A 27294-nucleotide genomic window follows, 5' to 3' on the forward strand; every position below is an offset into this window, starting at 1 on the left:
AACTTATTGTCGAGGATTCCTATTAAGGGAATGACTCCGACTTGGAGACAGGACCAGCCGTGTGTTAGGGGCTGCAAAGCCTTTTTGGAGGAGTCACAGTAAAGCTGCATCCACTCGCTCTGAAGCCAACAGCGATTCACATCTTCACAGCGAGGTTCTAGGTTTTTCAGCCGATCAGTGTGTTAAAAGTGTAATGCTTCACAGCTCATGGCCACAACTTTTTTTTCAATTGACTTGTTTTTATCTTAAAAAATAATTATAGATGGAAATCAATGTTGTGTTTGAGAGAAGAATTAATAAAAATCTTTGATTCAGACAGTTCACGGGGTACATTAAATGTTCTTGAACAAATTGGACTGCTTATCTTGCCTCAATTACAAAAATAGTGGAACAAACAAAATAGTAGAACCACAAAATACTACGTTCTGTGTGTGATTTGTAACAATCATTTCTTTCCAGTGTTTAACAAGGTACAAGGATTAAGGTATAATCCTGTGACAGTAGCATTGTAATATGCCTGATAAGTGATTAAAACATCACATTCGGGCCTGAGTCAATATCTGAGCCCATTGAGACTTTTAAATAATCTGCCTCTTTATTAGGTCGATATGTATAACTTGATGGACAGATGTCCTCTATCCACCTACACTACCTCTCATTTTACTGAGTTAGAAATCCCTTGTCATAGGGGTTCACAATCTCGGTTGGAAGTAATCTGATTCTCACACGCCCAGAGTGCACACTTGTATATAAGAAGGACAGGAGAGAGGATGATTTATGGAATAATTCTTCGGCATTATTCTTAATTTTTATCTAGTTTATTTCATGAGAAGTCAGTTTTTTTTGCTCCCATTTGGACCACCATGCCTCTGAAAATTTATATCCAGAAAGGACACTGTGTGCTGTTTCATCTTATGCTCACTTTGACAAATGTGTCTGTTTTAAATGCACATATAACCCAAATGTCAAATATTACATATTGGGTTAGATGGGGAAAATAGTTTCAAAAGCTGGAAAAAGAAAGAAGTTCTTAAATAATATGTTCTTTTATCACTGTTTCATTTATAGGAGAATATGGGTAATTTCTGTGTACTTTGAGATAACTGTAATTTCAAATTCATTTGGATATAATCAGAAAAGGTTGTTTTCAAAATAAACTGGGAAGTATAGAAAAGAAATATAATTATAAAAAAATACACTAGAGGCAAAGGACAGCAGATTTAAACAGGCAGAAGAAAGAATCAGTGAACTAGTAGATAAAATAAATGAAATTATACAGCCTGAAGAACAGTCAGAGAAAATAATTTTTAAAAACTGAGCAGAGCCCAAGGGACCTGTGTGAGAGCATAAAGCACACAAACTTCTCCCAGAAGAAGAGGGGAAAGGACCAGGAGAATATTGGAGGAAATAATGGCCCCAAAGTTCCCAACTCTTACGGAGGACATAAATACACGTGTTCAAGAAGCGCAACGTAATAAATCCCAGCAGACCCGCTCCGAGACACACACTGATCAGAACGCCGAGAGCCAGAGAGGAGGTGGCACCCGGCAGGCAGCAGCAGAAGAGCGATTCGTCCCGTACACGGATCCGCAGCGTGACCAATGCCGCGTTCACATCCGAAACCGCGGAGAGACAGCAGCGGTGTGCTCGATTTAAGGTACTAAAAGAGAAAAACTGCCAGCCCCAAATTCTTTACCCAGCAGAATCGTCCCACAAAAATGAGGGAGAGTTTAAGGCATTCACAGATAAACAAAAACTGACAGAGTCTGTCACCAGAAGACCTGCCCCAGAGGAGCGCTAAAGGGAGCTCTCGGGGTGGGGAAGGACAGCGAGGAGAGCGGGGCTGGGGTGGCAGGAGGAAGCGAGGTCTTCAGTGAGGGAGTGACGGGGTGAACGCGGAACCCAGTGGTCCTGTCTCCTCAGCACACAGCTCTACTCTCTGTTTCCTGTAAGGTTTAGAGTACAGTTGCATAAGAAATAATCATATTTCCTTGGAATGAACATGCACAATACAAAGAGGTAACGTGGGACAAAAACCTAGAGGGGAACGGAGGGATACGGTAGCAGAGGCTGCGTGCGCTCTTCAAGTTAAGGTGGTGTCTTTTCAAACTAGTAGGTTATAAACTTAGGTTGTTTATTATAAACCCAAGGGTAACCAAGAAGAAAGCTTCTAAAATATATGTGGAAATGAAAAGGAGAAAGGGATTAATCAGTTACATCACAAAAGACAAACTAAACACAAAAAGAGGCTGTAATAAAGGATAAAAGAGGAAAAAAAAAAAGATACAACGTATAAAAAACAAAGGACAAAATGGCTGAAGAAAGTTTTGCCTTATTGGTAATAACCCCGAATGTAAATGGATTAAATTCCCCAGTAAAGAGACAAAGACAGGCAGAATGGATTAAAAAAAAAAAAGCACAATCCAACTATATGTTGTTTACAAAAGACTCACCTTAGACCCATAAACACAAATACATGGAAAGTGAAAGGATGAAAAAAAATTCCATGCAACTAGTAACCAAAAGAGAGTTGAGGTAGCTACACTAATATTCGACAAAGAAGACGTTCAGTCAAAAACGTTTATGAGAGATAAAGAAGGGCACTGTATGAACAAAAGGGCCAGTCCACCAGGAAGAGGTAACAACACGAACATTTACACACGTACCCGCAGTGCCCCAAGGCCACGAGCACACACCGGCAGGACCGGGGAGAGAAGGGCACCTCTACTATAAGAGCTGGGGCGTTCGGGCCACACTCTCATCAACGGACAGACGCCTGGACAGATGCTTGGTGTGGAAACGGAGAACCTGTGCAGGGCGCTAAGTGAGCGAACTCTAACAGGCACGCACAGATGTGGCTCCCCCAGCGGAAGGTGCACACGCTTCTCAAGAGCGCGTGGCTTGTTCTCCAGGACAGAGCATGCGTGGGTCACAAAACACGTCTCAATAAATGTAGAAAGATCAGAATTACACAAAACCTCGGCTCTGAATCAGTAGCAGAGGAAGAACCAGAGAGTCCACCAATACACGGATGTTAACAACACACTCTTAAACAGTCAATGGGCCAAAGAAGAAATCACAAGGGAAATCAGGAAATCTCTTGAGACAGCAAACGAAACCCAAAGTGAGCAGAACGAAAGAAATAACAAAGACCAGAGCAGAAATAAATGATAACAGAGAATTTTAAAACAGAGACAATTAGAAAACCAAAAGTTGGTTCCATGAAAAGATCACTAAAACTGACTAACCTTAGGTAGACTGACGAGGAAAAACTAGAGGATGCGGATAATAAAAATCAGAAATGAGAGGCGGACATTGTCACCGACCCCTCAGAAATAAGAGGGGCCACGAAAGGATGCTGTGGACAACAAATCGGACAACCTAAATAAAATGGACAAATTCTTAGAAACATACAAACTATCTACACTGGCTGAAGAGGAAACAGAAAGAGCTCAACAAACCAGTGACAAGAATTGAATCAGTCATCAAAAACCTCTCAAAAAAAAAAGAAAAGCCCAGGACCAGATGACTTCAGTGGTGAATTTTACCAAACATTCAAACAAGAATTAACATCATTCTGCTCAAACTCTTCCAAAAAATCAACGATGAGGGGCACTTCCCAGCTCATCCCGTGAGGCCAGTGTCAGCCTCAGACACAGCAGATGAACGGTGTCACAAGAAAAGAAAATTCCCAAGAACACCACCCCGTATTAATATAGATGCAGACGTCCTCGACAAAATATTCACCAACCAAATCCAACAGAACGTTAAAGAACTACACAACATGATCGAGTGGGATTTACGCCAGGCACACAAGTGCACTTCAATATGGAAGACCAATTAATACAATATACTCTATTAACAGAACGAAGTAAAAACACCACGATCGTCTCAATTGACACAGAAGAGGCATTTCTGTGAAAAAACACAAAAAAGTAGGAATAAAGGAAACACCCTTAATGTGGTAAAGGGCTTGTACTGAAAGTCCACAGCTAACATTACGTTCAACAGCAACACTGAAAGCTGTGCCCCTGGGGTCAGCAGCAAGACGAGGGTGCCCAGTGCCGCCATTGGTACTCAACAGCGTACTGGTAGTTCTCGCCAGAGAGCTGAGGCTGGAAAAAGAACTAAGGGGCGTCCAAGAGGAAAGGAAGAAGTAAAACTATCTGCAGATGATATGATTCCATACCGAGAGTCCTGAAAAACCCACAATAAGGTTACTCGAATTCATAAAAGAATTCAGCAACATGTCAGGGTACAAGATCAACACACAAAAATCAGTAGTGTTCCTACACACTGGAGTGTATGTGTGCTGGTTTGGAGCTGTGACGCCCCCAGAAAAGACTGTGTTCTTTCAGTCCCTTCCCGTGGGGCACACCTGCTGTGGGTGGGGCCTTTTGATTGGGTTGTTTGCATGGAGATGTGGCCCCGCCCACTCAAGGTGGGTCTTAATCCCCTGTGAGAGGATAAAAGGCAGCGACGTTTTGCAGAGAGCTCAGAGATGCTGAGACGAAGCCCAGGGACATTCTGGAGAAAGCCATGGAAAGCAGAAGCTAAACCCGGGAGAGAAGGTTCCGCAGAGCCAGCCGTGTGCCTTCCCGTGTGACAGAGGAGCCGGACGCCAGCAGCCTTTCCTCGGAGAAGGGATCGTCCTGCTGATGCCCTAACGTGGGCTTTTTCATGGCCTTAGAAGTATAAGTTTGCAAACTAATAAACCCCCACTGAAAAAGCCAACCCTTATCTGGTATGTTGCATTCCGGCAGCGTTAGCAAACCAGAACAGTGTAAGAACAAATTGAAGAGGAAATCAAGAAAAAAATCCATTTACAATAGCAACTAAAGGAATAAAATAGGAACAAATCTACCAAGGAGGTAAAGGATGTGTACACGGAAAACTACAAACTAAAAGGTGGTGAGGAAGTGGGGAAACAGGGACATTCACCTGCTGTAAAATGCAGCCGCCGTGGAGAACTGTGTGGTGGCTCCTCAGAGAGCACAGAGCAGCATCACCACGGGACCGGGCAGTCCTGTGCCAGGACGTGCTCCAAAGGGCTGCAGGCCGGGGCTGGGCAGACCCCGCACGCCGGTGACCACAGCAGCGCTGTCCACAGTTGCCAAAAGGCGGAAGCAGCCCCGAGCCCATCAGCCGATGGACAGATAAACAAAACGTGGTCCATGCATACAAGTGTTACAGGGGGACATGAGGTGGGGGTGTGTGGGGGCGATGGGCGCAGAGACAGACACTGGTAGCAAGTACTTTCCGGGCCCTGTTGGGTTCCTGGAGGAGGAAGAGGGAGGTGAGCAAGGAAGCATGGAGGACGGAGTGACCTGGGGGGTGCCGGAGTGACCTGCGTGGGCCGGAGTGACCTGGGGGGGCCGGAGTGACCTGGGGGGGGGCCGGAGTGACCTGCGGGGGCCGGAGTGACCTGGGGGGGCCGGAGTGACCTGGGGGGTGCCGGAGTGACCTGCGGGGGCCGGAGTGACCTGGGGGGGCCGGAGTGACCTGGGGGGGGGGGCCGGAGTGACCTGCGGGGGCCGGAGTGACCTGGGGGGGCCGGAGTGACCTGGGGGGTGCCGGAGTGACCTGTGGGGGCCGGAGTGACCTGGGGGGGCATCCATCTGTGGCAGGGGGAAGGGAAACTGCTCCGTGAGCCACACATTGGATGGTGACTTTTGCTGGCCAGGGATGAGTAAAGGCTGAGCAAACAAGCAAACACAACACACACAGACACACAGATACACAGACACACACACAGAACGATTTAGGAAAACCTCTACAGACAGGAAAACGGCCCTGGGCTCGCTTCCCTGCCACCTTCCCACGAACAGCTGGGCCAGAGAAAAATGACCTCTTTCAAAGAGGGGGGAGAAAGAAACAAAAATGTGAAAGGAATAAAGGAGGAAGGAAACAAGCAAACTAATTGTGATAATGACAATGAACATTCACCCAAAAACAGCTCGGCAGAAGAAACCGTGGGAGAATAATTTCTAATCTTGGAGTGGAACAGGCCTAAGTATGGCACAAAACCCACAACTGAGTTTTTAAACCCCACTAATTGAACATAAATACATGTGTGTGTGTGTGTGTGTGTGTGTGTATAAATATATATATATTTTTTTTCCTGCAGTTACAAAAACCGCCTTGAGGAAACCTGGAGTCTCAGAAAAGGCCTGATTTCCACCCATGTCCCTGCGGCAGGAGCTTCCTCCAGTGGGTGACAGGACACAGCACAACACGCCAAGGAGCGGAGGGCACCTGGGAGGGAGCGGACACAGCCCTGGCACTGGAGAAGTGAGCAGACCCCGGCCGAGGGACGAGCTGAGGGGTCTGCACGCCGGGCTCCACGAGGCCGCCCGACGGCATCGACAGCACCACAGCCGCACACACCTGCCCGAGCAAACCTTTCAGGAATTACACACACCCTGTCATGCGGCCGTGGTGTGTGTCCAAGGTCAAGCTCTGTCACATTTTTTGTAATGGCAGAAGACTGGAAATAACCTGAAGCGTCCATCGATGGCAGATTACCCGCAACCGAAAGGAAGGCTGTGCGCTGCACGAGGAGCGTGGAGGTGGTGGGCCCGGCGGGGGCCTCTGCCCGCCCCCTATGTGCCCAGCTGGCCTTGCCCGCAGCTCCCTCCCTCCGCCCTCTCGCCAAAGGTGGACCCTGAAGCCTCCCGATGACCTGTGGCCTGAGTGACCTGTGGCCTGCTGGGCTTCCGAGGCATGTGGCTCGGGTGACAGACAAGAGTGAGGGCGACACAGGCCGCAGGGCGCTCGGCAGAGCTCAGAGGGCAGCACCCCACGGGACACCCCAGCCCCCGGGAGGCTGCCCTGCCCGTCAGCTGTGGGCGCTGCTCGAGGCCGAGTATGCACACGTCCCTTGGCAGGACACTGAGCAGGGCACACGGGTGCTGCCCTTCCCATCACACAGGCACCCAGGCCGAGGGGAGGGGACGGGGGGCTTCGGAGCACTGAGAACGGTGGCAGGGACGGCAGGAGAGGAGCGAGAGCTGGCCGGCCCGGGGTGCCTCCTCCTACCTGACCCCGAGTTGTCCTGGGAGGTGAGGCCGGAAGGACTGGACCCCAATTCCAGCAACTTCCACGTGTCCTGGAGGGAGCTACTGGCGCATGACGGTGACCTCCCCTCGTGGCACTCTTGAGCCCGAGGTGACTCTGGAGATCTGTTTTCTTTCTGATGAGTCAATCTGCACGTCACCGTGGAGATTCTGCATTGGCGCTAGAAAAGTCAGCAGAGACATGGCCACCCCTGGAGACCCTTCCCAAGCCAGAGGACGCGGTCGTGGCCCCCACTCCTGTCCACCTGCAGGGGCGGGAAGGCCCGTCTCTCTGGAGAGCAAGTCCCCAGCTCTTTTGGGAACCCCTCAGTGTCAGTGGGCTGCCCAGTGCCTGAAGGACAGACGGGACTCCAGGGCCGAGGCCATGCAGCCCTGATGGCGCGGGGGGAAGGCGACGCAGGTGCTGGGCAGGGCAGGTGGCCAGCTGCCCAGGGCAGGGGGCCGGGCCTGGTCCTTCCGGGTCAGGAGTTTCCTCCACCAGGCCAACAGTGCGAGCACCCCCAGCCTGCAAGCGCCGTCCCCAGCAGTGCACGGGGGCGCACTGCCCCGCGGCCCCTCCTGCTTCAGAGGCCCTCGGGGAGGCTCTCGGTCCAGGAAACGGCCCCAGATGACACCTGCCAACCACAGTGCCCCAGCCCAGGGCAGAGGTGAGTCCCCGATGCCCATGGTTGATTTCATTTCAGTGTCGACTGAGGGGATCGGCCCCCTCCTGCAGGTCAGCTCTCTTCTGAAGTGGGGCCATGGGGCCTCTCTCCCCAGCTCCCTCTAACAGGCCCCATCAAGGCAGCAAAGGGCAGTCAGGGGCCCTGACAGGCTACCGGCCGCTTCCAGGGCTCCTGCAAAGAAATATTCCTCAGCCGTAGAAAGGAATGAAATCCTGATGCATGTGACAACACGGATGAACCTTGAAGACATGATGCTGAGTGAAATTAAGCCAGCAAAAGGACAAATATTGTGTGATCTCACGGATATGAAATAATTAGAATAAGCAAACTCATAGAGTCAGAATCTAGACTACAGTTACCACGGGATGGGTTGGGGTAGGGAATGGAGAGTTAATGCTCAGATTGTACAGAGGTTCTGTTTGGGATGAAGGAAAAGTTTTGGCAATGGATGGTGGTGATGGTGGCACAACACTGTGGACATAATTAACAGCACTGAATTATATATTTGAACGTGGTTAAGAAGAGAAATTTTAGGTTGTATATATGTCACTAGATTAAAAATTAAAAAGAAAAATCCTGGGATGCTATAACAGAGCCAGTGAAACCTAAAGTGAATCATGGACTGTAGATTATAGCACAATCATAAAAATGTGCTGTCATCAGTTGTGATACATGCCCCACATGGTGCAGGGTGTTTGTGACGGGGTGGTAAACGGGAATCCTGTGCTTTATGCATAACTCAACAACAAAACAAACGAAGACTGTTGAACAACTTTGTCCACCAACAGGTGAAATGCGTAAATAAATGTCGGTATGTTCCCGGATGGAAAGAACACACATAAACTGGACTCCAGGCTGGGGCAGCCCCGAGGGCTTACAGGTCAGATCCAGCCCACTGCCTTTTTCTGCACAAGTCATCAGCTAAGAACAGCATATACCTTTTAAAACAGTTCAAAACTATCAAGAAAAGAAGACTTCATGATGTAAAAATTCTATGAAATTAAAACGTCAAGGTCCATAAAGGTTTTTGGAACATATCCCTGCCCATTTGTTTACGTTTGGCTTGTGACTGCTTCTGTGTCACAAAGGCAGAGATAAGTGGTTGTGACAGACCCTGTCTGGCCCTCAAAGCCTAATATTTAGTCTTAAAAAATGTTTACTTTCTGGCCATTTACAGAAAAAAATGGTGACTGCTGAAATAGACGTACTGCTTCATGGATGCATCTCGGAAACGCAGCACTGCTGGACGAAGCAGCACGGGCAGAAGGCGCTGGAGGGTTTGATGTCATTCGCAGAGGTGCTGGCGAGTGGCTGAGGGGACCTGGGCCTGGGGGGTCGGGAGAGGGGTGGGCGGGAGGGGTGCCAGGGACGAGCACAGAGAGGCTCGGCTTCCTGACGGTCTGTGTGTCAGGTCGGGCGGCACACCCCATGTCCTTACACGTGTCTTTGTATCTTCTTACAAGTCTAAAAATATTTCTAATATAATTAAACAACTCCCATGCATTAAAGAGTAAATGGGAAAGAACAGCCAAGAAAATTCTGTATAGGAACAGAAAAAGGGGCAAGCTTGCTCTGTGAGATACTGAAATGTATCATGAGGCTGGAGTGCGACATTTAAAGCACGATGTATCACTGCTTCAGGAAGGAGAAACTCTTTGGAACTGTGTAGGAAATCGAAAAATAAGTGCATAACCAAATCTAACATCGATGCAACATCAGACAGATCCAGACTCTACAAAACCCAAGCCCAGATTCTTCCAGATGCCCATCCAGGAAAACAAAGGCTGGGCCACCATTCCAGAGCCAGATGCACCGTGGGGTGCTGCACGGCTGAGATTGGCGGAGAACGGCCAGAACAGAGGCGAACGGCAACATCTGAACAGAGAATAAGCATTTAATGAATACCAGGGTTGTGTTAACGGTGTCTTTCCTGGTTTTGATCATTTACTGTCACTATATGTAAGGTTTGGGGCTGGCGCTGGGGTGGGGGGGGGGGGTGCACCTGGGGGGAGGGGCATGGGACCACGAGGGGCGGAGGGGGGCTCCAGGCCCTGACCTGGTGCATGAGCTCACCCTATTGTTCTTTAAACTGTACACATATATTTCTTAGTGTCTATATATCATACATAATTGACAACAACAACAAAAAACAGCAGGAAATACACTAAAATGTTACTGCTAAGTATGTTTGGGTGCTGAAAACTGGAAGTTTTAAAAATTGTGTTTGCTGTATTGTGAAGTTTTTCTGTAATGAAAACATAGTAGTTTAATAATTAGCAAAAAGCTATTAAAAATCCATCCCTTGGATGAAGGTTGTTACCTGAGTAGAGGGCACCCCGGGTGTCGCACTTGGGCTCCGGGCCGCAGGCGGTTTCCCCGCAATGCCTAGAAAGAACAAAAGGTTCTGGATTTCTGTCCTGCCAACACAAACACCCAGAAAGAGCCGCCCTAGCAACCCGCAGTCACTTCCATGGCACACAGAGTCCTGGGGTGGGTGACGGCCGCTGGGGGCTGCGTGCCAGCGTTTCGCAGAGCAGAGAGCCCCTTCCCCAGCCTCTGGGCGGCGACCCTCCGAGAAGGTGGCTCTCCTTACGTCACGCTGGGCAGCCGCAGGATGGCCGTCACTTAACTCAGCATCTGCTGAGGCTTTAAGTTACCTCAAGATCTAGAAGCGCCCTCTGAGCTGACACACTACAAAACATTACTGGTGAAATCGAGTTTCTCAGAACAAGGAATCAATTGGTTATTGAGGACCCCAGAGAGGATTTTTTGTGGGTTACAACTACCGATCTTTACTGTGCTGGTCATTGAGGTATTTTTTTTACTTTTTTAAAAATTTTCTTTTGAAATAAATTCAAACTTACAGGAACAGTTGCAAAAACAATACAAACCTCATACACAGAACTCCAGCATTCCCCGACCCGCCTCCCTGATCCCCCAACTTCAACCTGCTGTCACACCACAATTTCTTTCTTTCCCTCCCTCCCTCCCTATCATCCATCACCTATTGCTCTGTCTTCTGAACATATGAGAGCAAGCTGCACACATCCTTGAACAAACACTATAATTCACATATACAATTCCCATGGACAAGAACATTCTTTTATGCAATCCCATTAAGCGCAGCTAAGAAGTTCAAGAAATTCAACATTGATACAAAGCTTACATTCTATATTTCCTTTATTTTTTTCTTATGTCCCATCTGTGTCCCTTTGAGCCTTCTCTCCTCCATCCTTAGATCCCATCCAGGATCATCCTTGGCATTTAATTGTCATCTATTTAGACTGTCTTTTTTTTTTTTCTATCGTAGAAATATACATATAGCCTAAATCTTCCCATTATACCCCCTCCCTAACATTCCATTAGTGGGATTAATCACATTTAGAATGTTGCAATGCCATCATCTTCCCACCATCCATTACTAGAAATTTCCCTTCACCCCAAACAGAAACCCTACACTCATTTCTTAACTCCCCATTGCCCCTTCCCCCACTTCTCGTAACCCATACTCTGCTTTTCATCTCTATGGCCATATTCTCTGACACTTCTTTGTGTTTACTGTGGGGCTTAAATTACAACCTCTTAAGTCTATAACAATCTTGTTTTTCTTTGATACCAACTTAACTTCAATAGGACACATAAACTATGTTCCTATACTCCTCCATTCCCCCACCTTTATGTAGTTCTTGTCAAAAATTACATATTTTATTTTGAGTCCAAAACCACTGATTTATCATTACAGTTTATATATTTTAGATCCTGTAGGAAGTAAATAGTGGAGTTACAAATAAAAAATACAGTAGTATTGGTATTTATATTTACCATGTGATCTTTACTGGTAATCCTTATTTCTTCATGTAGTTTCAGTCAGTTGTTTAGTGTCCCTTCCTTTCAGCCTGCTCAACTCCCTTTAGCATTTCTTATAGGACTGATCTACTGGTGGTGAAGTCCCTCAGCTTTTGATTATCTGGGAATGTTTTCATCTACCCCTAATTTTTACCATCCAGGTGTTTGTGATTTCTCCAACTCTCTGATGGTTATTGACTTCTATTTGTATTCCACTGTGGTCAGAGAATGTGCTTTGAATATATTCAATTTTTTTTTTAAATTTATTGAGGCTTGTTTTATGTCCCAGCCTATGGTCTATTCTGGAGAAAGATCCGTTATCTCTAGAGAAGAATGTGTGTCCTGGTGATTTGGGATGTAATGTTCTACATATGTCTGTTAAATTTCTCTTTATCTTTCTCTCCTTTCTTTGTTTCTCTGTTGGTAGGGCTCCCTTCAGTATCTGAAGTAGGGCAGGTCTTTTATTAGCAAAATCTCTCAGCATTTGTTTGTCTGTGAAAAATTTAAGCTCTCCCTCAAATTTGAAGGAGAGTTTTGCTGGATAAAGTATTCTTGGTTGGAAATTTTTCTCTCTCAGAATTTTAAATATGCCCTGCCACTGCCCTCTCGCCTCCATGGTGGCCGCTGAGTAGTCACTACTTAGTCTTATGTTGTTTCCTTTGTATGTGATGAATTGCTTTTCTCTTGTTGCTTTCAGAACTTGCTCCTTCTCTTCAGTATTTGACAATCTGATCAAAATATGTCTTGGAGTGGGTTTACATGGATTTATTCGGATTTATTCTATTTGGAGTTTGCTGGGCATTTATGCTTTGTGTATTTATATTGTGTAGAAGGTTTGGGAATTTTTCCCAACAATTTCTTTGAATACTCTTTCTAGACCTTTAACCTTCTCTTCCCCTTCTGGGACACCAATGAGTCTTATATTTGGATGTTATATTTTGTCTGTTATAGTCCTGACGTCCATTTAGATTTTCTTCCCCATTCTTTCTTTTGTTATTTCATTTCCATTCTGTGGTCCTCGAGGAGGCTGAGTCGTTGTTCAGCTTCCTCTAATCTTGTATTATGAGTATCCAGAGTCTTTTTAATTTGGCCAACAATTTCTTCTATTTCCATAAGATCTTCTATTCTTTTATTTACTCTTGCAATTTCTTCTTTATGCTCTTCTAGGATCTTCTTCATGTCCTTTACATCCTGTGCCATGCTCTCGTTGTTTATCTTTAGTTCTTTGATTAATTGCACCAAGTACTGTCTCTTCTGATCTTTTGATTTGGGTGTTTGGGTTTGGGTTCTCCATTTCGTCTGGTTTTATCATATGCTTTAAGATTTTCTGTTGTTTTTGGCCTCTTGGCATTTGCTTTACTTGATAGGGTTCTTTCAGGTTATAAAAAACACCAATCTCTAATTTGTCAGATCTACAGCTCGGTGGTGTACACTTTCTCTAACCAGCAGATGGCATCTGCGAGTCACCTATTCCCCTCAAGTCAGTTCTCCCCAACTTTGTCTTTGTGGTGTGTGTGAGTCTGATTCTTGTGGGGTCCAATTGGTGCACCAAGTTTGGGTGTGTTGTTGGTGTTGTCCGCCCTGAATATGGGGCGTGTGTTAGGTGAATATGGGGTGTGTGGGGTGGTTAGGTAAGCAGGCCAGCTTAATAATCAAACCTCCCAGGTGTTCCCGGAGATTTAGGGCTATTGCAAGAGTCTAAACCTTCATTTCAGTCTTGCCACAGATTGTCTCTGCCGCTGACCCACAAGTCCCTGGCATTTGCGTAGGGTCCCTGGGATTACCGAGCAGGTCCCACTTCTCAGCCGTGCTCTTCCAAGACCTCTGCTGAGGGAAGGTTGTGCCATGTCACAAGTGTGCGCCGGCCCTCCAGGGAAGCCCTGGGCCGCTGGGCCGTGCAGGGGTGTTCCCAGCCTGCTGTAAAGATGGCTGAATGGGATGTTTTAATTTCCCCCTTTTCACACAGCTCCGCCTTCTCAGCTCCGGAACAATTAGCTGTGGGTGCACTAAAGGCCACTGTCCAAGGCTGATACTGTGGCATGTGCGCAGTGCTGTGGGAAACACTCACCGTCACACTGGGACCCTTGGCACGGCTCTGGGCTGTGGGTCCGGCCCCGGCAGGACTGTCCCCAGCCCACCAGGGAGATGGTTGCAAGGGGCGTGGTTTCTTTCTCCTTTTGGCTCCCCTCTGCTCCCCTGGCCCCAAGACAATCAGGAGCGGGTATGGGAAGGGCTATCCTCCACGGCAGACACTGAGGCATTGGGACAGCCCACTCCTGCCATGCTTCACTGCGTGATTCTCCCTGTTGTATCTGCTGCCACTCTTGGGTTTTTTTTTTGTTGTTTTTTTTTTTTTAAAGAACTAGTCCGTCTCCAAATGCCAACCCCCCGTTTCCCCACACCGCAGCGTGGCCACTGGACTTTCAGCTGGCTTAACTCACTCGTTTCAGAGTGCAGACTCCCGGTTTCACCAAATGCACAGTCCCTGTGGATTTAACAGACCTTGTCCGGCTGGTACATCACTGGAACTGGTGTTCTGGGTCACTTTCTGGCTTTTATCTAGTATTTTTCACAGAGGTGTTTTTTTGCCCTGTCTTTCCTAGACGCCACCTTAGGTTCCTCTCCGAGATTTTTTAAAAGCTGACTTTGTTGAAGATGGTGAGGGTGGTGTACAGCAGCTGCAGGGGCTGAGCGCTTGGGCCCTCCACAAGACCTCCGTTTCCCCAGAGCCTGAGAGGGACCGTGAAGGACAAAACTGGGAAATTTCTAGAACTGGGTCTAAAGAGCCATGAAATGTGCTAAAATCGCAGAGCATTTGCCCAGGTCCAGCCGGCTTGTTCCTGTTCCCGGGCAGCCGCTTGGCGGGTGGGAAGGTTCTCTCCCCCACAGCTGCTGGGCACAGGCTGCGTCCCGGCCTCGGTCACCTCCTGTCTGGACCACTGAGGACACCTGGCCTCCTCGCTTCTCAGGAGCTGCGGTTCCTTCCGGTGATGCCCCTTCCCTGTTGATTTGTGAAGCCTTTCTTGTCACTCCCACGTGGCAGGTGTGAGAATTAGATTAAGTTTAGCTTTCACACAGGATGGGGGCAGTTAAGGAATTGGCAGAAGGTTAAAAAGACAAACTGTAATCCACAGTCAGTCCCCCTGCTTATCCGCCCACTATCCACAGTCAGTCCCCCTGCTTATCCGCCCACAATCTACTGTCCTTGCAAGGTGGAGACTCGGGGTAGAGTTTCCTTAAACAGCTTCATAAGTTAACAAACTAGCTCATACTGGCTCTGCAGCTCAAGAACAAAGGAAAGAGGGGTGGAGACTTCTTTCAAACCTTCCAAGTTTGCAAAGGAGACTTTTTTTCAAATGTTTCCAATTTAGGCGGGCTGCATGTTTCCAATTTGGGTGGGCTAGTTAGGCTTGTGGAATAAAATGTAACCTCTGAAGTATCCGGCCAATGGAGAAACGGGAGGGACTTCCGGTTAGGCGTAGGGAATAAATACTGCTGGGTCTATTGTTCTGGATGCCAACCCCTACATTTGGTTGGGCGGCCGTTCTTGCAAGACCGTGAATAAATTTGTTTCTTCTCCACAATCGGGTGAGCGTTTGTTCCTTTTTAGGAATAGTGCTTGTTTCTCACACAGGCAACTGCTGTTCCTGTCTCCAGTGTACCTGGAGGCTCGTGCCATGTTCTTGGCAGACTCTTAGTGTATCCTGTCTCAGGATTATTTTATGCTATGTCTCAAGATTCATCTTTCTTGTATAAAAATTATATTCATCCATTTTTTTCTGAAAGAGCATGCTTTACTGTTTTTTTGTTTTGTTTTCTTTCCATTCATTTTTGTAAACCAAGTGTCATGTTCACTGCCGTCTTTGAAAGTAGGCAGAAGTATTGTGCTTGTGACATTTTGTCTAAACTTCTCTTGGATTCACTTGGTTTTGCATGTCCCAGAATAGCCAAAGGCCACTTTTGGGCACGGAAGATTATCGGTACTGAGCTGACAGTGGCCATCAGGGTCTTCTCTCCCGGGTTTTACTCCCAGGCACCCCGGAAGCTCGGCGCCAGCCCAGGCCAGGCTGCCTGGTGGCCTCAGTGCCCCAGAGCCAGCCTCCCCCAGGGGGCCCAGGAGCCGGGCCTGGAGGCCCCGACGAGGGTCCCCTGCCCAGTTGCGAGGACGGCCCTTCTCTTGGCAAGCTCTCTCCACCCCAGGAAAGCTGGGGGCTCTCCTTTCGTGACCTGAAGTGAAACGGGCACATGTTCTCTCCTTCTCCCTGCCTGACCCTTCCAGAATCCAGAAGCTACTCTGCAAGGACCTATGCCTGCTGCACGGCTCACTTAGAATCGGGCCTTGTATTCACCGGGACCGACTGGAAATGCGGTCTCACGGCCTGGACGGCCTGCTTGAGGGGTGCCCCTTTCATAGGGAACCCCAGTTGACTTCACGGAGCCTGGACACCCCAGCACCCCAGGAAAGCAGAGCGCCTGGTGTCCAGGCCAGCAGGAGCCTGTCTCCCGGCGGCCCAGGAATCCCAGGCTGTTGTGCCCGCCTGGAGAAGGAAGGAATCTGCTCCGACTGTGGGTCCAGTCGGGCGAGTCCCTGGCTGGGCTTCCTTGCCTCGGGATAAGCAAGAGGCCTTTAAAAACCCCAGCCCAAAATTCTTCAGGAGACTTCCAGCAAAGCAAACTTCAGGAGCACCCCGGAGGCGAACGGCATTCCTGCAGCAACTTGCAAACAATCAACTTGCAAACAATTGGGCCTGATCTGGTGAGTCCAGGTTTACTTTGTGGCCAAGAATAATCTGTTTTTGAGATTATTTTTATCAACAACAGGGAAGCTATAGGGAAAAAAAGTACTTCAGTGGCAACTGCCTGGTCCTCAGCACCCAGAAGCCGCCGGAGCCCAGCCCGGGGTGTGGGGTGGGAGGCTCTGCAAGTTCAAAGATAAGCAAATGCGGGGGGGGGGGGCGTTTTGCTCATCTGCAGTTCATTCCTTCACCCCACACCCCCCCCGAGTGCTCTTCTGACTTGTCCTCTGAACTGGTTGTTAACATCTGCCTGGTTCCCTCATTGCCTAATAAAGAGACTAAAATCTTTCACATGGTTATTTTTCTATCTGTTCAAGAGTTTTTCTGAAAACGTGTGACAGTCAGAGAAGCAGAACTTAACGCTGAGGCCCTGCATCTGGGCTGAGCGCCCGCCCCAAGGAACACAGCACTAAAACGTGTAGGACGCCTCGGGGAGGGCTGCAAGGACAGACAGCCAGCCAGCAGCCTGGAGGATTTTAACACCCGAATCATGGCTCCTGGAAGCTCGAGTTGAGGAGTACAGAGGAATTGACAGAGAATGTTAGTAGGTACATTTAACAAGGTTGTATTAACAGATCTGCATGAAATTCTGGGTCCTGCAAGCAGAAGCAGCTGTGCTTTCCTTCCCAGCCCGCGCGGGGCTGACCTCAAAGCAGGTGCCGCAGAAACCTCAACCCCCAGCTGAGAGAGGACACTGCGTCCCGTTCCTGCCACCGACGCAAGACAACTAGAAACAAGAAGTAAATGTTCAAACTACAACCAAAGGAACCGTGAAAGTCTCCCAAACAATTCCTGGGCAAAACAAAAAAGCTGAGGCCACAGGGCAGAAGGTCTGCAAGCTCACTACAGCCGCGGCTCTGCACCTCCAGATTCAGGGACGGAGCGGGGGCTGCTGCCAGGAAAGTGCACACCCCAAACAGGCAAGTATGGACAAGAGGGAAGAAAAACAAATGTTGACAATTCAGTTCAAGACATTAGTAAGAGGACAATAAAACAACCCTCAGGAAAGGAATGGGTACAGATGGAATGGAAGACACAGCACCTCCCACCCCCGTGAATGCCAAACCCCAATCCTCACCTTTGAGGACCCGCCCTGAAACGCTGTGTGGGTGGTGGGGTTTGTTGAAATTCCTTACACTAATGGCGCTTAAGAAATACATCTAATGAGTTTAATAAGAGCTCCAGAAAAGACTAGAAAGGAGAAGAAACAGATTTGAAGAAATAATAGTTGAGAACATTCAAGAATGAAAAAGGAAAACAAAAAATTAGTCCTGATGACGGCTGAACCCAAGCAATTTAGCTCCAGCCCTTGACTAGACGACTTCTCTATATGGATAGGACAGTCAGAAAGACCCGGGACCATGAGAGGCCAGGAAGTTAAAATAAAGGGTTCCCATTTCAAGATTTAACTAGCTGGGGAAAGCAAAACAGCTTCTAGGATTCAGTAGCAGAAGGTCGTTTTTGATAGCTGGATAACTGGAAAAATGCTCAACATAATCCTTTAGCTGGAAAATGCTTAGTCTTTTTTTAATGCAATTTTATTGAGATGTATTCACATAACGTACAGTCCTGCAAGTGTACAGTTGTTCATAGTTGTGCCTTGTTAGTCGAGTCTTTAGCAGCTGGAAATGCTTATTATAGTCATCTCACTCCAGCAGCTTTGGTTCATTTCAAGCCCAGAAGTCCTCGCTGGCACAGCGATGAGTCTCCAATGTCTACTCTTTGTTCCTGGTTACATTAATGACACCTTCCAGCTCTGCCTCCAGCGGTAAAGATAACATCCATGGCATTAAAACACCATATAAGACAAGGGCAGCGCCTCCCCCGTGAAGGACAAGGTCAGAGGCCTGAATGGTCAGCAGGGAGAGGAGGGCCTGCCGGACAGGGTGTGCTGACCACACACGAGGCCGCGGCCCTCACTCAATTTTCATGAATCCTGTGGCTTTTACTTAGTTTTCTTTTCCTTCCTTTTTCCCTGCTTTCTTCTGGACCTTTGCCATTCCTTGTTCTGTTTGGACTATAGAAACTCAAATCACCTTTCTCACTTCGAACTGGTCTTGGGAAGGTTTTCTCCCCTCCGGGTCCGTGTTGCCGCGTCTTCAGTAACCTCACCTCCCTGCAGAGCAGAGCCTTGCTTCGCTGCTGGATGGGGGCCAGCAGGCCTGACCATTTAGGACCGTGTTTTGTGACAGTAACCCTAAGATTTTAAAAAACATACTGATTTCTACGCAGGCTAAAGCAAAACAACCCCCCATTTAAAAGACATGGTGAAACTGGGGAAAATGGCAGGAAGAAATCCTCCAAAGGACCAAGGAGAGACCTGCCCGTGAAATGCTGTCATTCAAAAGGACTTGTAAGAAAATACCAGCCCAGAGTTCTATTTCCAGCCAAGCCCTCCTTGGACAAAGTGGTCAAAACAGTCATTTCCAGGTGGGCGGAGGCAGAAGCCCTTCCAGAAAGACGCGGATGCTGGAATGCAGGCAGGCCCAGCCCTCCCTCAGGAAACAGGGCGCCCCATGGCCTGACCTCAGCAGCGTCTCCGGGCGCCAGCGCCTTCAGTGTGAGCCAGCCCTTGGGGACAGCACCCATAGGCCAGAGAAGGTCACGGCCGACCTGCTCCAGGGCCCCGAGGGCTGCGAGTCTTTCAAGCTCAAAGCGAACAGCGTCACCAGCGGCCTCGGTGCAGACTGTGCGTGAGCGTGTGAGCGCACCTGCATGTGACTTGCGAGTGTGACAGTAGGAGAGTGTGTGTGAGGGTACGAGCATGTCCGAGTCCAGCAGCACTGCCACACAGGGGCCTCTGGGGGCCGCATGTCGCTGTGCTGTGGTTAGGCGGATGGCAAACCTGCCCCGGAAGACGGGCGCCTCCACGTGTGCCGGGCGGGAGCACCGACGGCAAGAAGCAAAGCCGCGAAGGGTTTCAATAATGCATTTCAGAAAGTGCGAGTTAAAATTACTACTTCCAAATTAATGCATTTTTGCAGTATGCTTTTAAATACATGTGTAATAATAAATTAAATATACACATTTTATTTAATTTTAAGTTTTTAATTTTGAAATACTTTCAAATTTACTGGACAAAAATAATATAAACCCCAATAAGAGATCTCCAACATACCCTCCGGATACACAGATTCAACAATTTTAACATTTTGAGACATCAGCCACATCATCTGTCAGTCCGCCTCTCTATCCAGCTACCTTCTTGTCTATTTATCAATCCACCTTCTGAACACCTGAGTGTAGGCTGCACACGTCCTGCTCCCGGAACACTCAGTCCTGCCGGGTCCGTCTCCTGAGAACGAGGATGTCACTTGTGTAACCACCTTGGGTGCAGTTACCATATTCAAGAAGTCTGACATTGATATAAAGCTCACAGCCTATGTTTAATATTTTCATATGTCCCATTAATGTTCCTTTGAGCCTTTTCTCCTCCCTTGCTGGATCCCATCCAGGGTCCTGTACTGCATTTAGTTGTCGCTGTCTCTTTAGTTGCTCTTTCTCTTTTTTTGTTAATTGTGGGAACACATGTACATGTGCACTTTCCCACCCCAGCCCTCCCCAGCACACCCCTCAGTGGCGTTCATCCCACTCACAATATGGCGGACCCCCCCCTCCCACGACTGACGCCCTCCCACCTCCCCAAAGAGAAACCCCCACCCATCCTGCCCCAACGCACACTGCCCTGCCCCCGCCCCGGCAACCTGGACGCTAATTTCTGTCTCTATGAGTTTGCATATCCTTTGATATTTTCTTTGTAGTTAACATAGGGCTTAAATTTCACATCCTAAATCTATGATAATCTCATTTGGCCTGATACCAACTTAACTTCAATAGAGTACACACACCATGTTCCTGTACCCGTCCCCCCACCTTTATGTAGTTTTTGTTACAAATTACATGTTTATGTATTATGAGTCCAAAACCACTGATTTTTTCAGTATATTAGATCCTGTAAGAAGTAAAGAGTGGAGTTTCAAACCAAAACTCCAACAGCACTGGTAATTACATTTACCCAGAGATCTTCATTTCTTCGTGTGGCTTCCATCTGTTGTCTGTTGTCCCTTCCTCTCAACCCCAAGAGCTCTCCTTGGCGTCTCCCGTCGGGCAGTGCAGTGGTGGCGAAGTCCCTCAGCTTTTGTTTACCCAGGAATTTTTCATTTCTGTCATGTTGTCTTCAGCTCTGTTTGGTGCCTTTTCATAACTTCCATCTCTATATTGATATTTTCTCTGTGTTCATCTATTGCTTTCCTGATTTCCTTTAGTTCTTTACCTTTGTTTTCCTCTGGCTCTTCGAGCATACTTAGGACCATGTTTTTAAAGTCTTTCCTGGAATGTCCCAGGTCTGGGCCTCCTAACGGATGGTTTCTGAGGCTTTAACCCTCTCCTTTGCCGGGGTCATAGCTTCCCGTGTCCTTGCATGTCTCGTGATCTTTTGTTGAGACCTGGACATTTTCATATTTGAATGTGCTGTTGCTGGAATTTAGTTTCTGAGGCATCTCTTCCTTAAACTTGTACCCAGGTAGTGCTGTGACCGAGGTTTCCTTGAGTGTCAGGAGCTAACACACACAGACACAAAGCAAGAAGGGAAACAAGAAACCCCTTTCCCGCTCCGCCCGTGCTCTCCTCAGGGCCGGGCCCCGCAGTGGTTTGGGGAGGAGCTCCAGGCCGGGCACTGGGGCCTCCCCCGTGCCTCCTCTTGGGCCTGGGGCTGAGGGATTCCCCCGTTTGCAGGTTCCAAACATCCCGTCCCCACCTTCCTCGTGGCCCTGGGCCCTGCCCCGTGTGACCCACAGCCGGCAGCCCCCTCCCCAGGCGGCCCCCTGCCCGCTCCCCGCAGGTTCTGTGGAAAGCTCCGGAGCGGCTCTCGTGCGCAGGGCAGGTTCTGGGGCAGCGAGTCCCTCAGACAGCACCAGGCAGACCGGGCCGGACACACGGGCTCCCAGCAGGTGCTCGAGGGCTGCTGTACCCCATCCGGAACCGGACCAGGGACCCCAGCGGGGGCGGGCGGCTGCACACAGCACCGGTGAGGGGCAGCGAGGGCACCGCGCAGTCCTCCCGCTCCTGAGTCACCTTTTCTGGCCTTTTCTGTATCCCACGCTCGTTGCTACTGCTCTCCTTCAGCTGCTTCCTGGAGCCTCGAGAGAGAAGCTTCTGCCAGTCGCTGCTGCTTGAGCTGCTTGAGCTGCGCTTCTCTGCGGGCCGGAGCCCGCGGCTTCCCACGCCACCATCTTGGTCAGGGCGGCATAAACAGGTATTCTACCATTTACCTGGACATGCCTAGTAAGTAGTAATGGGTTAACTCACTAACCACGTAGGAAAAGTAGAGCGGGGTGGGTCCCTAATTTGTTCTTTTTTACAAAATCGTTTCTAGGTGGATCAGAGATTTAAATGTAAAAAAATCATAAACGTACTAGAAGGAAACATGAGTAAGCATTTTTCATGATTTCAAAGTGGAAAGCACAACACAGCAGCCAAAACCGTGAAGGGAAAGGGCAGTGAATTTTGACTACAAAGACAATTAAAACCCTGTGGGCCAAGTACCCTGGTCACTGGCCCTACAGCAGGCGCGTACTGAGGGTGCCGGGGCCCCTGGGTGTCAGGTGGAAGCCCGCAAGGAAGGCCGACCACAGTTCCTCCAGATGTTAAAGATGTGGCCCAGCCACTCCCAGGACCAGACCCAAAAGTGATGAAACCACACGTCCTCAGAAACTTGTACTCACAATGGCCAGAAGTGCACAAAGTGTGCTGTCCACACGTGGGCCACACTCAGCCACAGAAGGGAACCAAGCTCCGATCCGTGGATGAATGCTGAAGACACCGGGCTGGGCGTGAGAAGCCAGGCACAAGAGGACAAGAGGACACTGTGTATCCCACTTCAGGGAAGGGTCCAGAACAGACAGACACCCAGACGGAGCAGATCAGGGGGCGCTGAGGCTGGGGGGTGGCTGGGGTGCAAGGCAGCGCCCGGTGTGGTTCTGGGCTGCACTTGCTTCGCCTCATCCTGCCCTCAGCCCTGCAGCAGGCAGCCCAAGAGGTCACAGGGATAAGGGGTCTGTGCTGGGAGTGGGGACCACCAGGTCACCCACTGTTGGCTGCAGGGCTGACAGGTGCCCTGAGCCCAGGCAGCGTTCGCAGTGCCTGACGAAGCCACATCTCCTCTGTCCACCGCCCGGAGAGGTGAGGTGCCCTACGTCCCCGCGCTCCGATGGACAGGGCTCCAGTGCCGGCTCACCTGCCAGGCTGGCAGTGCAACGGCCCGATGGTGCCGGGGCACCTCCGACTGTGGGTCCTCAGGGCCAAGGTCCAGGCTTCCAGGTGGGCCAGCGAGGTGGAGCCGAGATGCGGGCAGGAGAGCTGACCTGCCTGTTCGTCATGTCCACCCTGGAGACCACGGGATACCCTGCAAGAGCGGCACAGGCTGGGGGCAGCGCAGACCCGTCACCCGGCTGGCACCGGCAGCCCCAAGCCCTGGAAGCTGCTGTGAGGGGAGCAGGGATGGCCGGCCATGGGTGGCTGGTTACCGCACTTTTAGTCTTGCTGAGGGACAATGAGGTGTCCTCGCCAGAGCTGGTCATCCGTGCTGCTTAATAGCCATGACGCACGTCAGGAAGCAGATGGAGGAAAATGCAGACGGCCCGGTCTTGCCAACAGCCTCCGCCATCAGAACCAGCGACTTGTGGGGCAGGACTCCCACCCCCAGCCCAGCTTAGAGGGAGGGCGGCTTCCCCAAAGAAAACAAAGGCAGCACCCGTTGTGCCGTGTGGGACATGAGTCCCAGGGATGAGCCTGCACCGGGCACCGCGGGATTGAGAAAATCTTCCTGACCAAAAGGGGGAAGGGAAATGAAACAAAATAAAGTTTCAGTGGCTGCGAGATTTCAAACAGAGTCAAGAGGTCACTCCGGAGGTTATTCTTACACACTATATAGATAACCTTTCTTAGTTTTTAGCATATTAGAATGGCTACAAGGAAATACCTGAAACTATTGAACTGCAACCCAGTAGCCTTGATTCTAGAAGATGACTGTATAACTACGTAGCTTACATGGTGTGACAGTGTGATTGTGAAAATCTTGTGCATCACACTCCCTTTATCCAGTGTATGGATAAAGGGAACAAAAATTAAATGAATGGGGGGATGGGATGCTTTGGGTTTTATTCCCATTTTTATTTTTTTCAAAAATTATGGTGAATACCCAACTATATGATGGTACTATGAATAAGTGATTATACACTGTAGGGTATGTGAATGTATTTCAATAAAACTGAATTGAGAGGAAAAAAAACAAAAAAACTTCAATTACTACATCCGTGAACACAGCACACTGCATCCCCTTCTAACCTGTCTCCTCTCTCTGCTCTCCACCCCAGACTGCCTGTCCCATGTGTGCTCACACCCACGCTCACACGTGCACCCCACTCCCTTTGTGTGCAACACACACACTCACGTGTGCAAGGCACACACACACCAACACCCAGGTACACACACATCACATATTTGCACACACACATGCACACACACACCTTCAGTGTGTTTGTCTGTCTAAACATACGATTCTGCGACTTGCTTCCTCCATGTAACTTCATGTCCAGGCAGGTGCTAACCCAAAGTGTGGCCCCAGCCCGTGAAGCAATAATACAGAAAATGGAAGATGCACCTGGGGGTTTCTGGAGTAATTTGACATTGCCATGATGGCATTTTTATCATACTTAACAATGCATGAGTCCACAGCGGACTGGAGCTTAGAGGGGAAAGCCGGACCCCTGCAGGGGCGGTGGCCGCCTGCTCCCCGCGGCCTGGCTTCCAGCCGCTTGGTTGTTTCTTCACCCTTGTGGAAACACTGCCAGTTCGCCCTTGCACAACCACACTGGAACAGATTTCTGGAAGAAGTGGTGATAAGTCAAAGGGCACGGGGCTTTCGGAGTTTTGGCAGGTGTGGCCAGACTGGGTCCCCAATGGCTTCACCAGGCCCACCGCGTCTGCCGGCCCCGCGTCCTCAGCCCACACGGGGAGCTCCTGCAACCAGGAAGCAAAAAAACCAGGGGTGCAATTCCTCTGTTTGCACCCCTCAGCGATGGGAATTCTTCCAGAGCTCGAGCCGGCCCCAGCCCGGGCCCCGCAGGCCGCCTGCAGCGGTTATGGTCCTTTTAACCTGGTAAAAACGCCGCAAACCCCCTCCCAGCCTGAGAGTCGGCTTTCACCCGGCTCTGCGACGCCTAAGGCGGCCGGCCAGGGGGGCACGCCTGCTCAGCTTCGGCTCTCCGATATCTAGCTGGTTTTTCAATTTTTTTTATCTTCTTGGGCAAGCCTTCCTTCCTCTTTGGAATTGCTGCAAAGATTAGCTGAGTTAATGTGTGCACAGCCAGTGGGGAAAGGGCAGTCACAGACAAAAATAAATTCTGGGTGAAGTGAAGAAATAATACAAAAGCTACAAAAGTCTTAGAAAAATAAAGAGGGACAACCACAGACCCAGAGGAGAGCAAATGAGTCATGGGGGCACCAGGGCTGCTCGCTGGTAATCCCTGAAGGGCTAGAGTAGATGGGGCTGTTCTGGTTTGCTAATGCTGCTGTCTCATGGCCGTGCAAATGTCCAGACAAAGGCATCAACAGCAGGGCACCGTCACTGAGGATCACCGATGGTGTCCGGAAAACCTCGTCAGCTGGGGAGGCGCGTGGCTGGCGTCTGCTCCAAGTCCTGGTTTCAGAATGGCTTTCTCCAAAATGTCTCTGTAAGCTGCAGCAGTGTCTGGGTCTGCATGGCTCTTTTTAAAAGGACTCCAGTAAATCAAGACCCACGCTGAATGGGCAGGGCCACATCTCCATGGAAATAATCTAATCAAAAGTACTACCCACAGTTGGGTGGGTAGTATCTCCATGGAACCATCCAATCAAGAAGTCACACCTTAATAAAAAAGATTAATCAACCTGCCCCCACAAGATTGCATTAAAGAACACGGCTTTTTCTGGGGGACATAATATATTTACAAACCAGCACAGCGGCTTTCCAGCAAAACGTGTTTCCAAAGTCAATCCAAAAAGAGACAGAAAACTCAGGACAAATCTCCATAAAAGAAAATGAAGAGACAACTCAAGTCCATCATTAGCAAAGCCCAAGCACAGGGAGTTTTATTGCTGAGGTGCCTCTGCCCTTTAGAGAAGGCTGCAAACTTGGTCATGAGGGACCAAGGAGCAGATCTGGAGAGAGGAGAGGTGGGTTTAGCCAGATTTGGAAACTGGCAAGACAAGAACCACAGAAAGGCAGGAAGTATCTGACACCTAGAGGAAATTCTCTACTGGATGGATGTTGAATGAGTAGGTAAGTGGCTAGAAGATGGATGGATAGGTGGGTAAGTGGATGGATGGTGGATGGATGGGTGGATGGATGGATGGGTGGATGGGTGGATGGATGGATGGATGGATGGGTGGGTGGATGCATGGGTGGATGGATGGATGGGTGGGTGGATGGGTGGATGTATGGATGGGTGGATGGATGGATGGATAGGTGGGTGCGTAGATGTATGGATGGTTGGCTGGGTAGGTGGATAGATGGGTGGGTGGGTGGGTGGATGGATGGATGGATGGGTGGGTGGGTGGGGTAGATGGGTGGATGGATGGGTGGGTGGGTAGGTGGATGGATGGATGGATGGGTGGGTGGGTGGGTGGATGGATGGGTGGGTGGATGGGTATGTGGAAGGATGGTTAGATGGGTAGGTGAGTGGGTGGATAGATGTATGGGTGGATGGATGGATAGATTGATGGGTGAGTGGGTGGGTAGTTCATTAAAATACTTGGTTATAAGGCCAGGATAGCTACAGAAAGCACAATGAGGAGGGAAAGGTAGGTTCACTGGAATGAAGGAGAGGAAGTCTGGCTGCAATCAGAAAGAGTCTGGGGCCTCAGGGAGTGGGTGAGGACACCCTAACAATGGCATGGAAGTCAAGTTCAAAGAGCAGCAAGTTGGAAATGAGACTAACAGGGAGGAAAATGGAGCCCTAATTGTTTGCATGCCTGTGGCTGCAGAGGGAGGAGAGCAGGAGCAGGCCGGACCGCCCCTAAGGAAGCCAGATTTTTAGGGAATGCACCAGAAAGGTGGCCTGGAACACGGAGAAGCCAGCCTTCCCCTTCGACTTGTGAAAAGATCAAGGCTTGTCCTGAGGGAAGCTTTGCCTACATTCTCCCTCGCTCCCCAGCTAGCTCGTAACTACACCTTCCAGAAGTTCTTGTCAATAGAGCCTCTTACTGGTAAATTCCTCTGTTCGGAGGACAAAGTCTCTAAGATAACGACCCTTCCAGTGATCCTAAATGCAAAAAGGTTGGTATTTAACAGTGTCTCAAACACTGATGTAGGTTTATTTTACAGATAAGGTTTGCTTTACACCCAGCAGCTGGCACACAGCAGCCACTCGGCAAATACCTGTCGCATACCCAAATGTGGATCTTCTGTTTAGATTTTCCCAAATTCCTCCCATGCCTTTCTCCTTGAAACAAGAATGACTCCTGTGAGCTCACAGGTTTGAAGTTGGTTCCGCTTCACTGTCACTAGACAATTTTAGGAGAGGTGCATTAAAGCCCCGTTGTCACCCACGCAGCTTAGCCCTGGGACGAGGCGGATGAAAGCGCATCACTGCCTCTCCCCGTGAATGGAGCTTTCCCAGAAGCCCTCAAAGCTCGTTCTTCAGTGTCCCGCCCTTCAGAAGGCAGGAGCAGAGCCTCGGCTGGGGCTAGCAGATAAAAGCCCGTCCCTCCGAGGCTCCCTTTGAAAGGTTCTTAGCTCTTTACCGCCAGGACACTCTTCCACCAAAAAAAGGGGGTGGGGGGGTGGGGGCAGGAGCTTTGCTTCTGAAACAGACTCTTTGTGGCCAGGATTCCCCAAGCCTCCCCTTCAGGGGGTCGGCCACGGGCTTCGAC

At 49.4% G+C, this 27294-nt stretch overlaps 1 protein-coding gene across 9 annotated transcripts in view; it reads right to left on the reverse strand.

Annotated features, from left to right (window-relative positions):
• The window catches only part of CCDC57 (coiled-coil domain containing 57), a 155318-nt gene that overhangs the window by 16583 nt on the left and 111441 nt on the right, over window positions 1-27294 (reverse strand). For all 9 annotated transcript variants that reach the window (XM_037810649.1, XM_037810653.1, XM_037810652.1 and 6 more), the window contains 2 exons: window positions 10062-10126; window positions 7039-7237 (listed from right to left, as the gene is read on the reverse strand). In XM_037810649.1, the coding sequence (XP_037666577.1) occupies window positions 7039-7237; window positions 10062-10126 (264 nt within the window). The remainder of the gene's footprint in view (window positions 1-7038; window positions 7238-10061; window positions 10127-27294) is intronic.

Source organism: Choloepus didactylus, chromosome 18 (genome assembly GCF_015220235.1).
Source record: "Choloepus didactylus isolate mChoDid1 chromosome 18, mChoDid1.pri, whole genome shotgun sequence".
Lineage (NCBI taxonomy): Eukaryota > Metazoa > Chordata > Mammalia > Pilosa > Megalonychidae > Choloepus > Choloepus didactylus.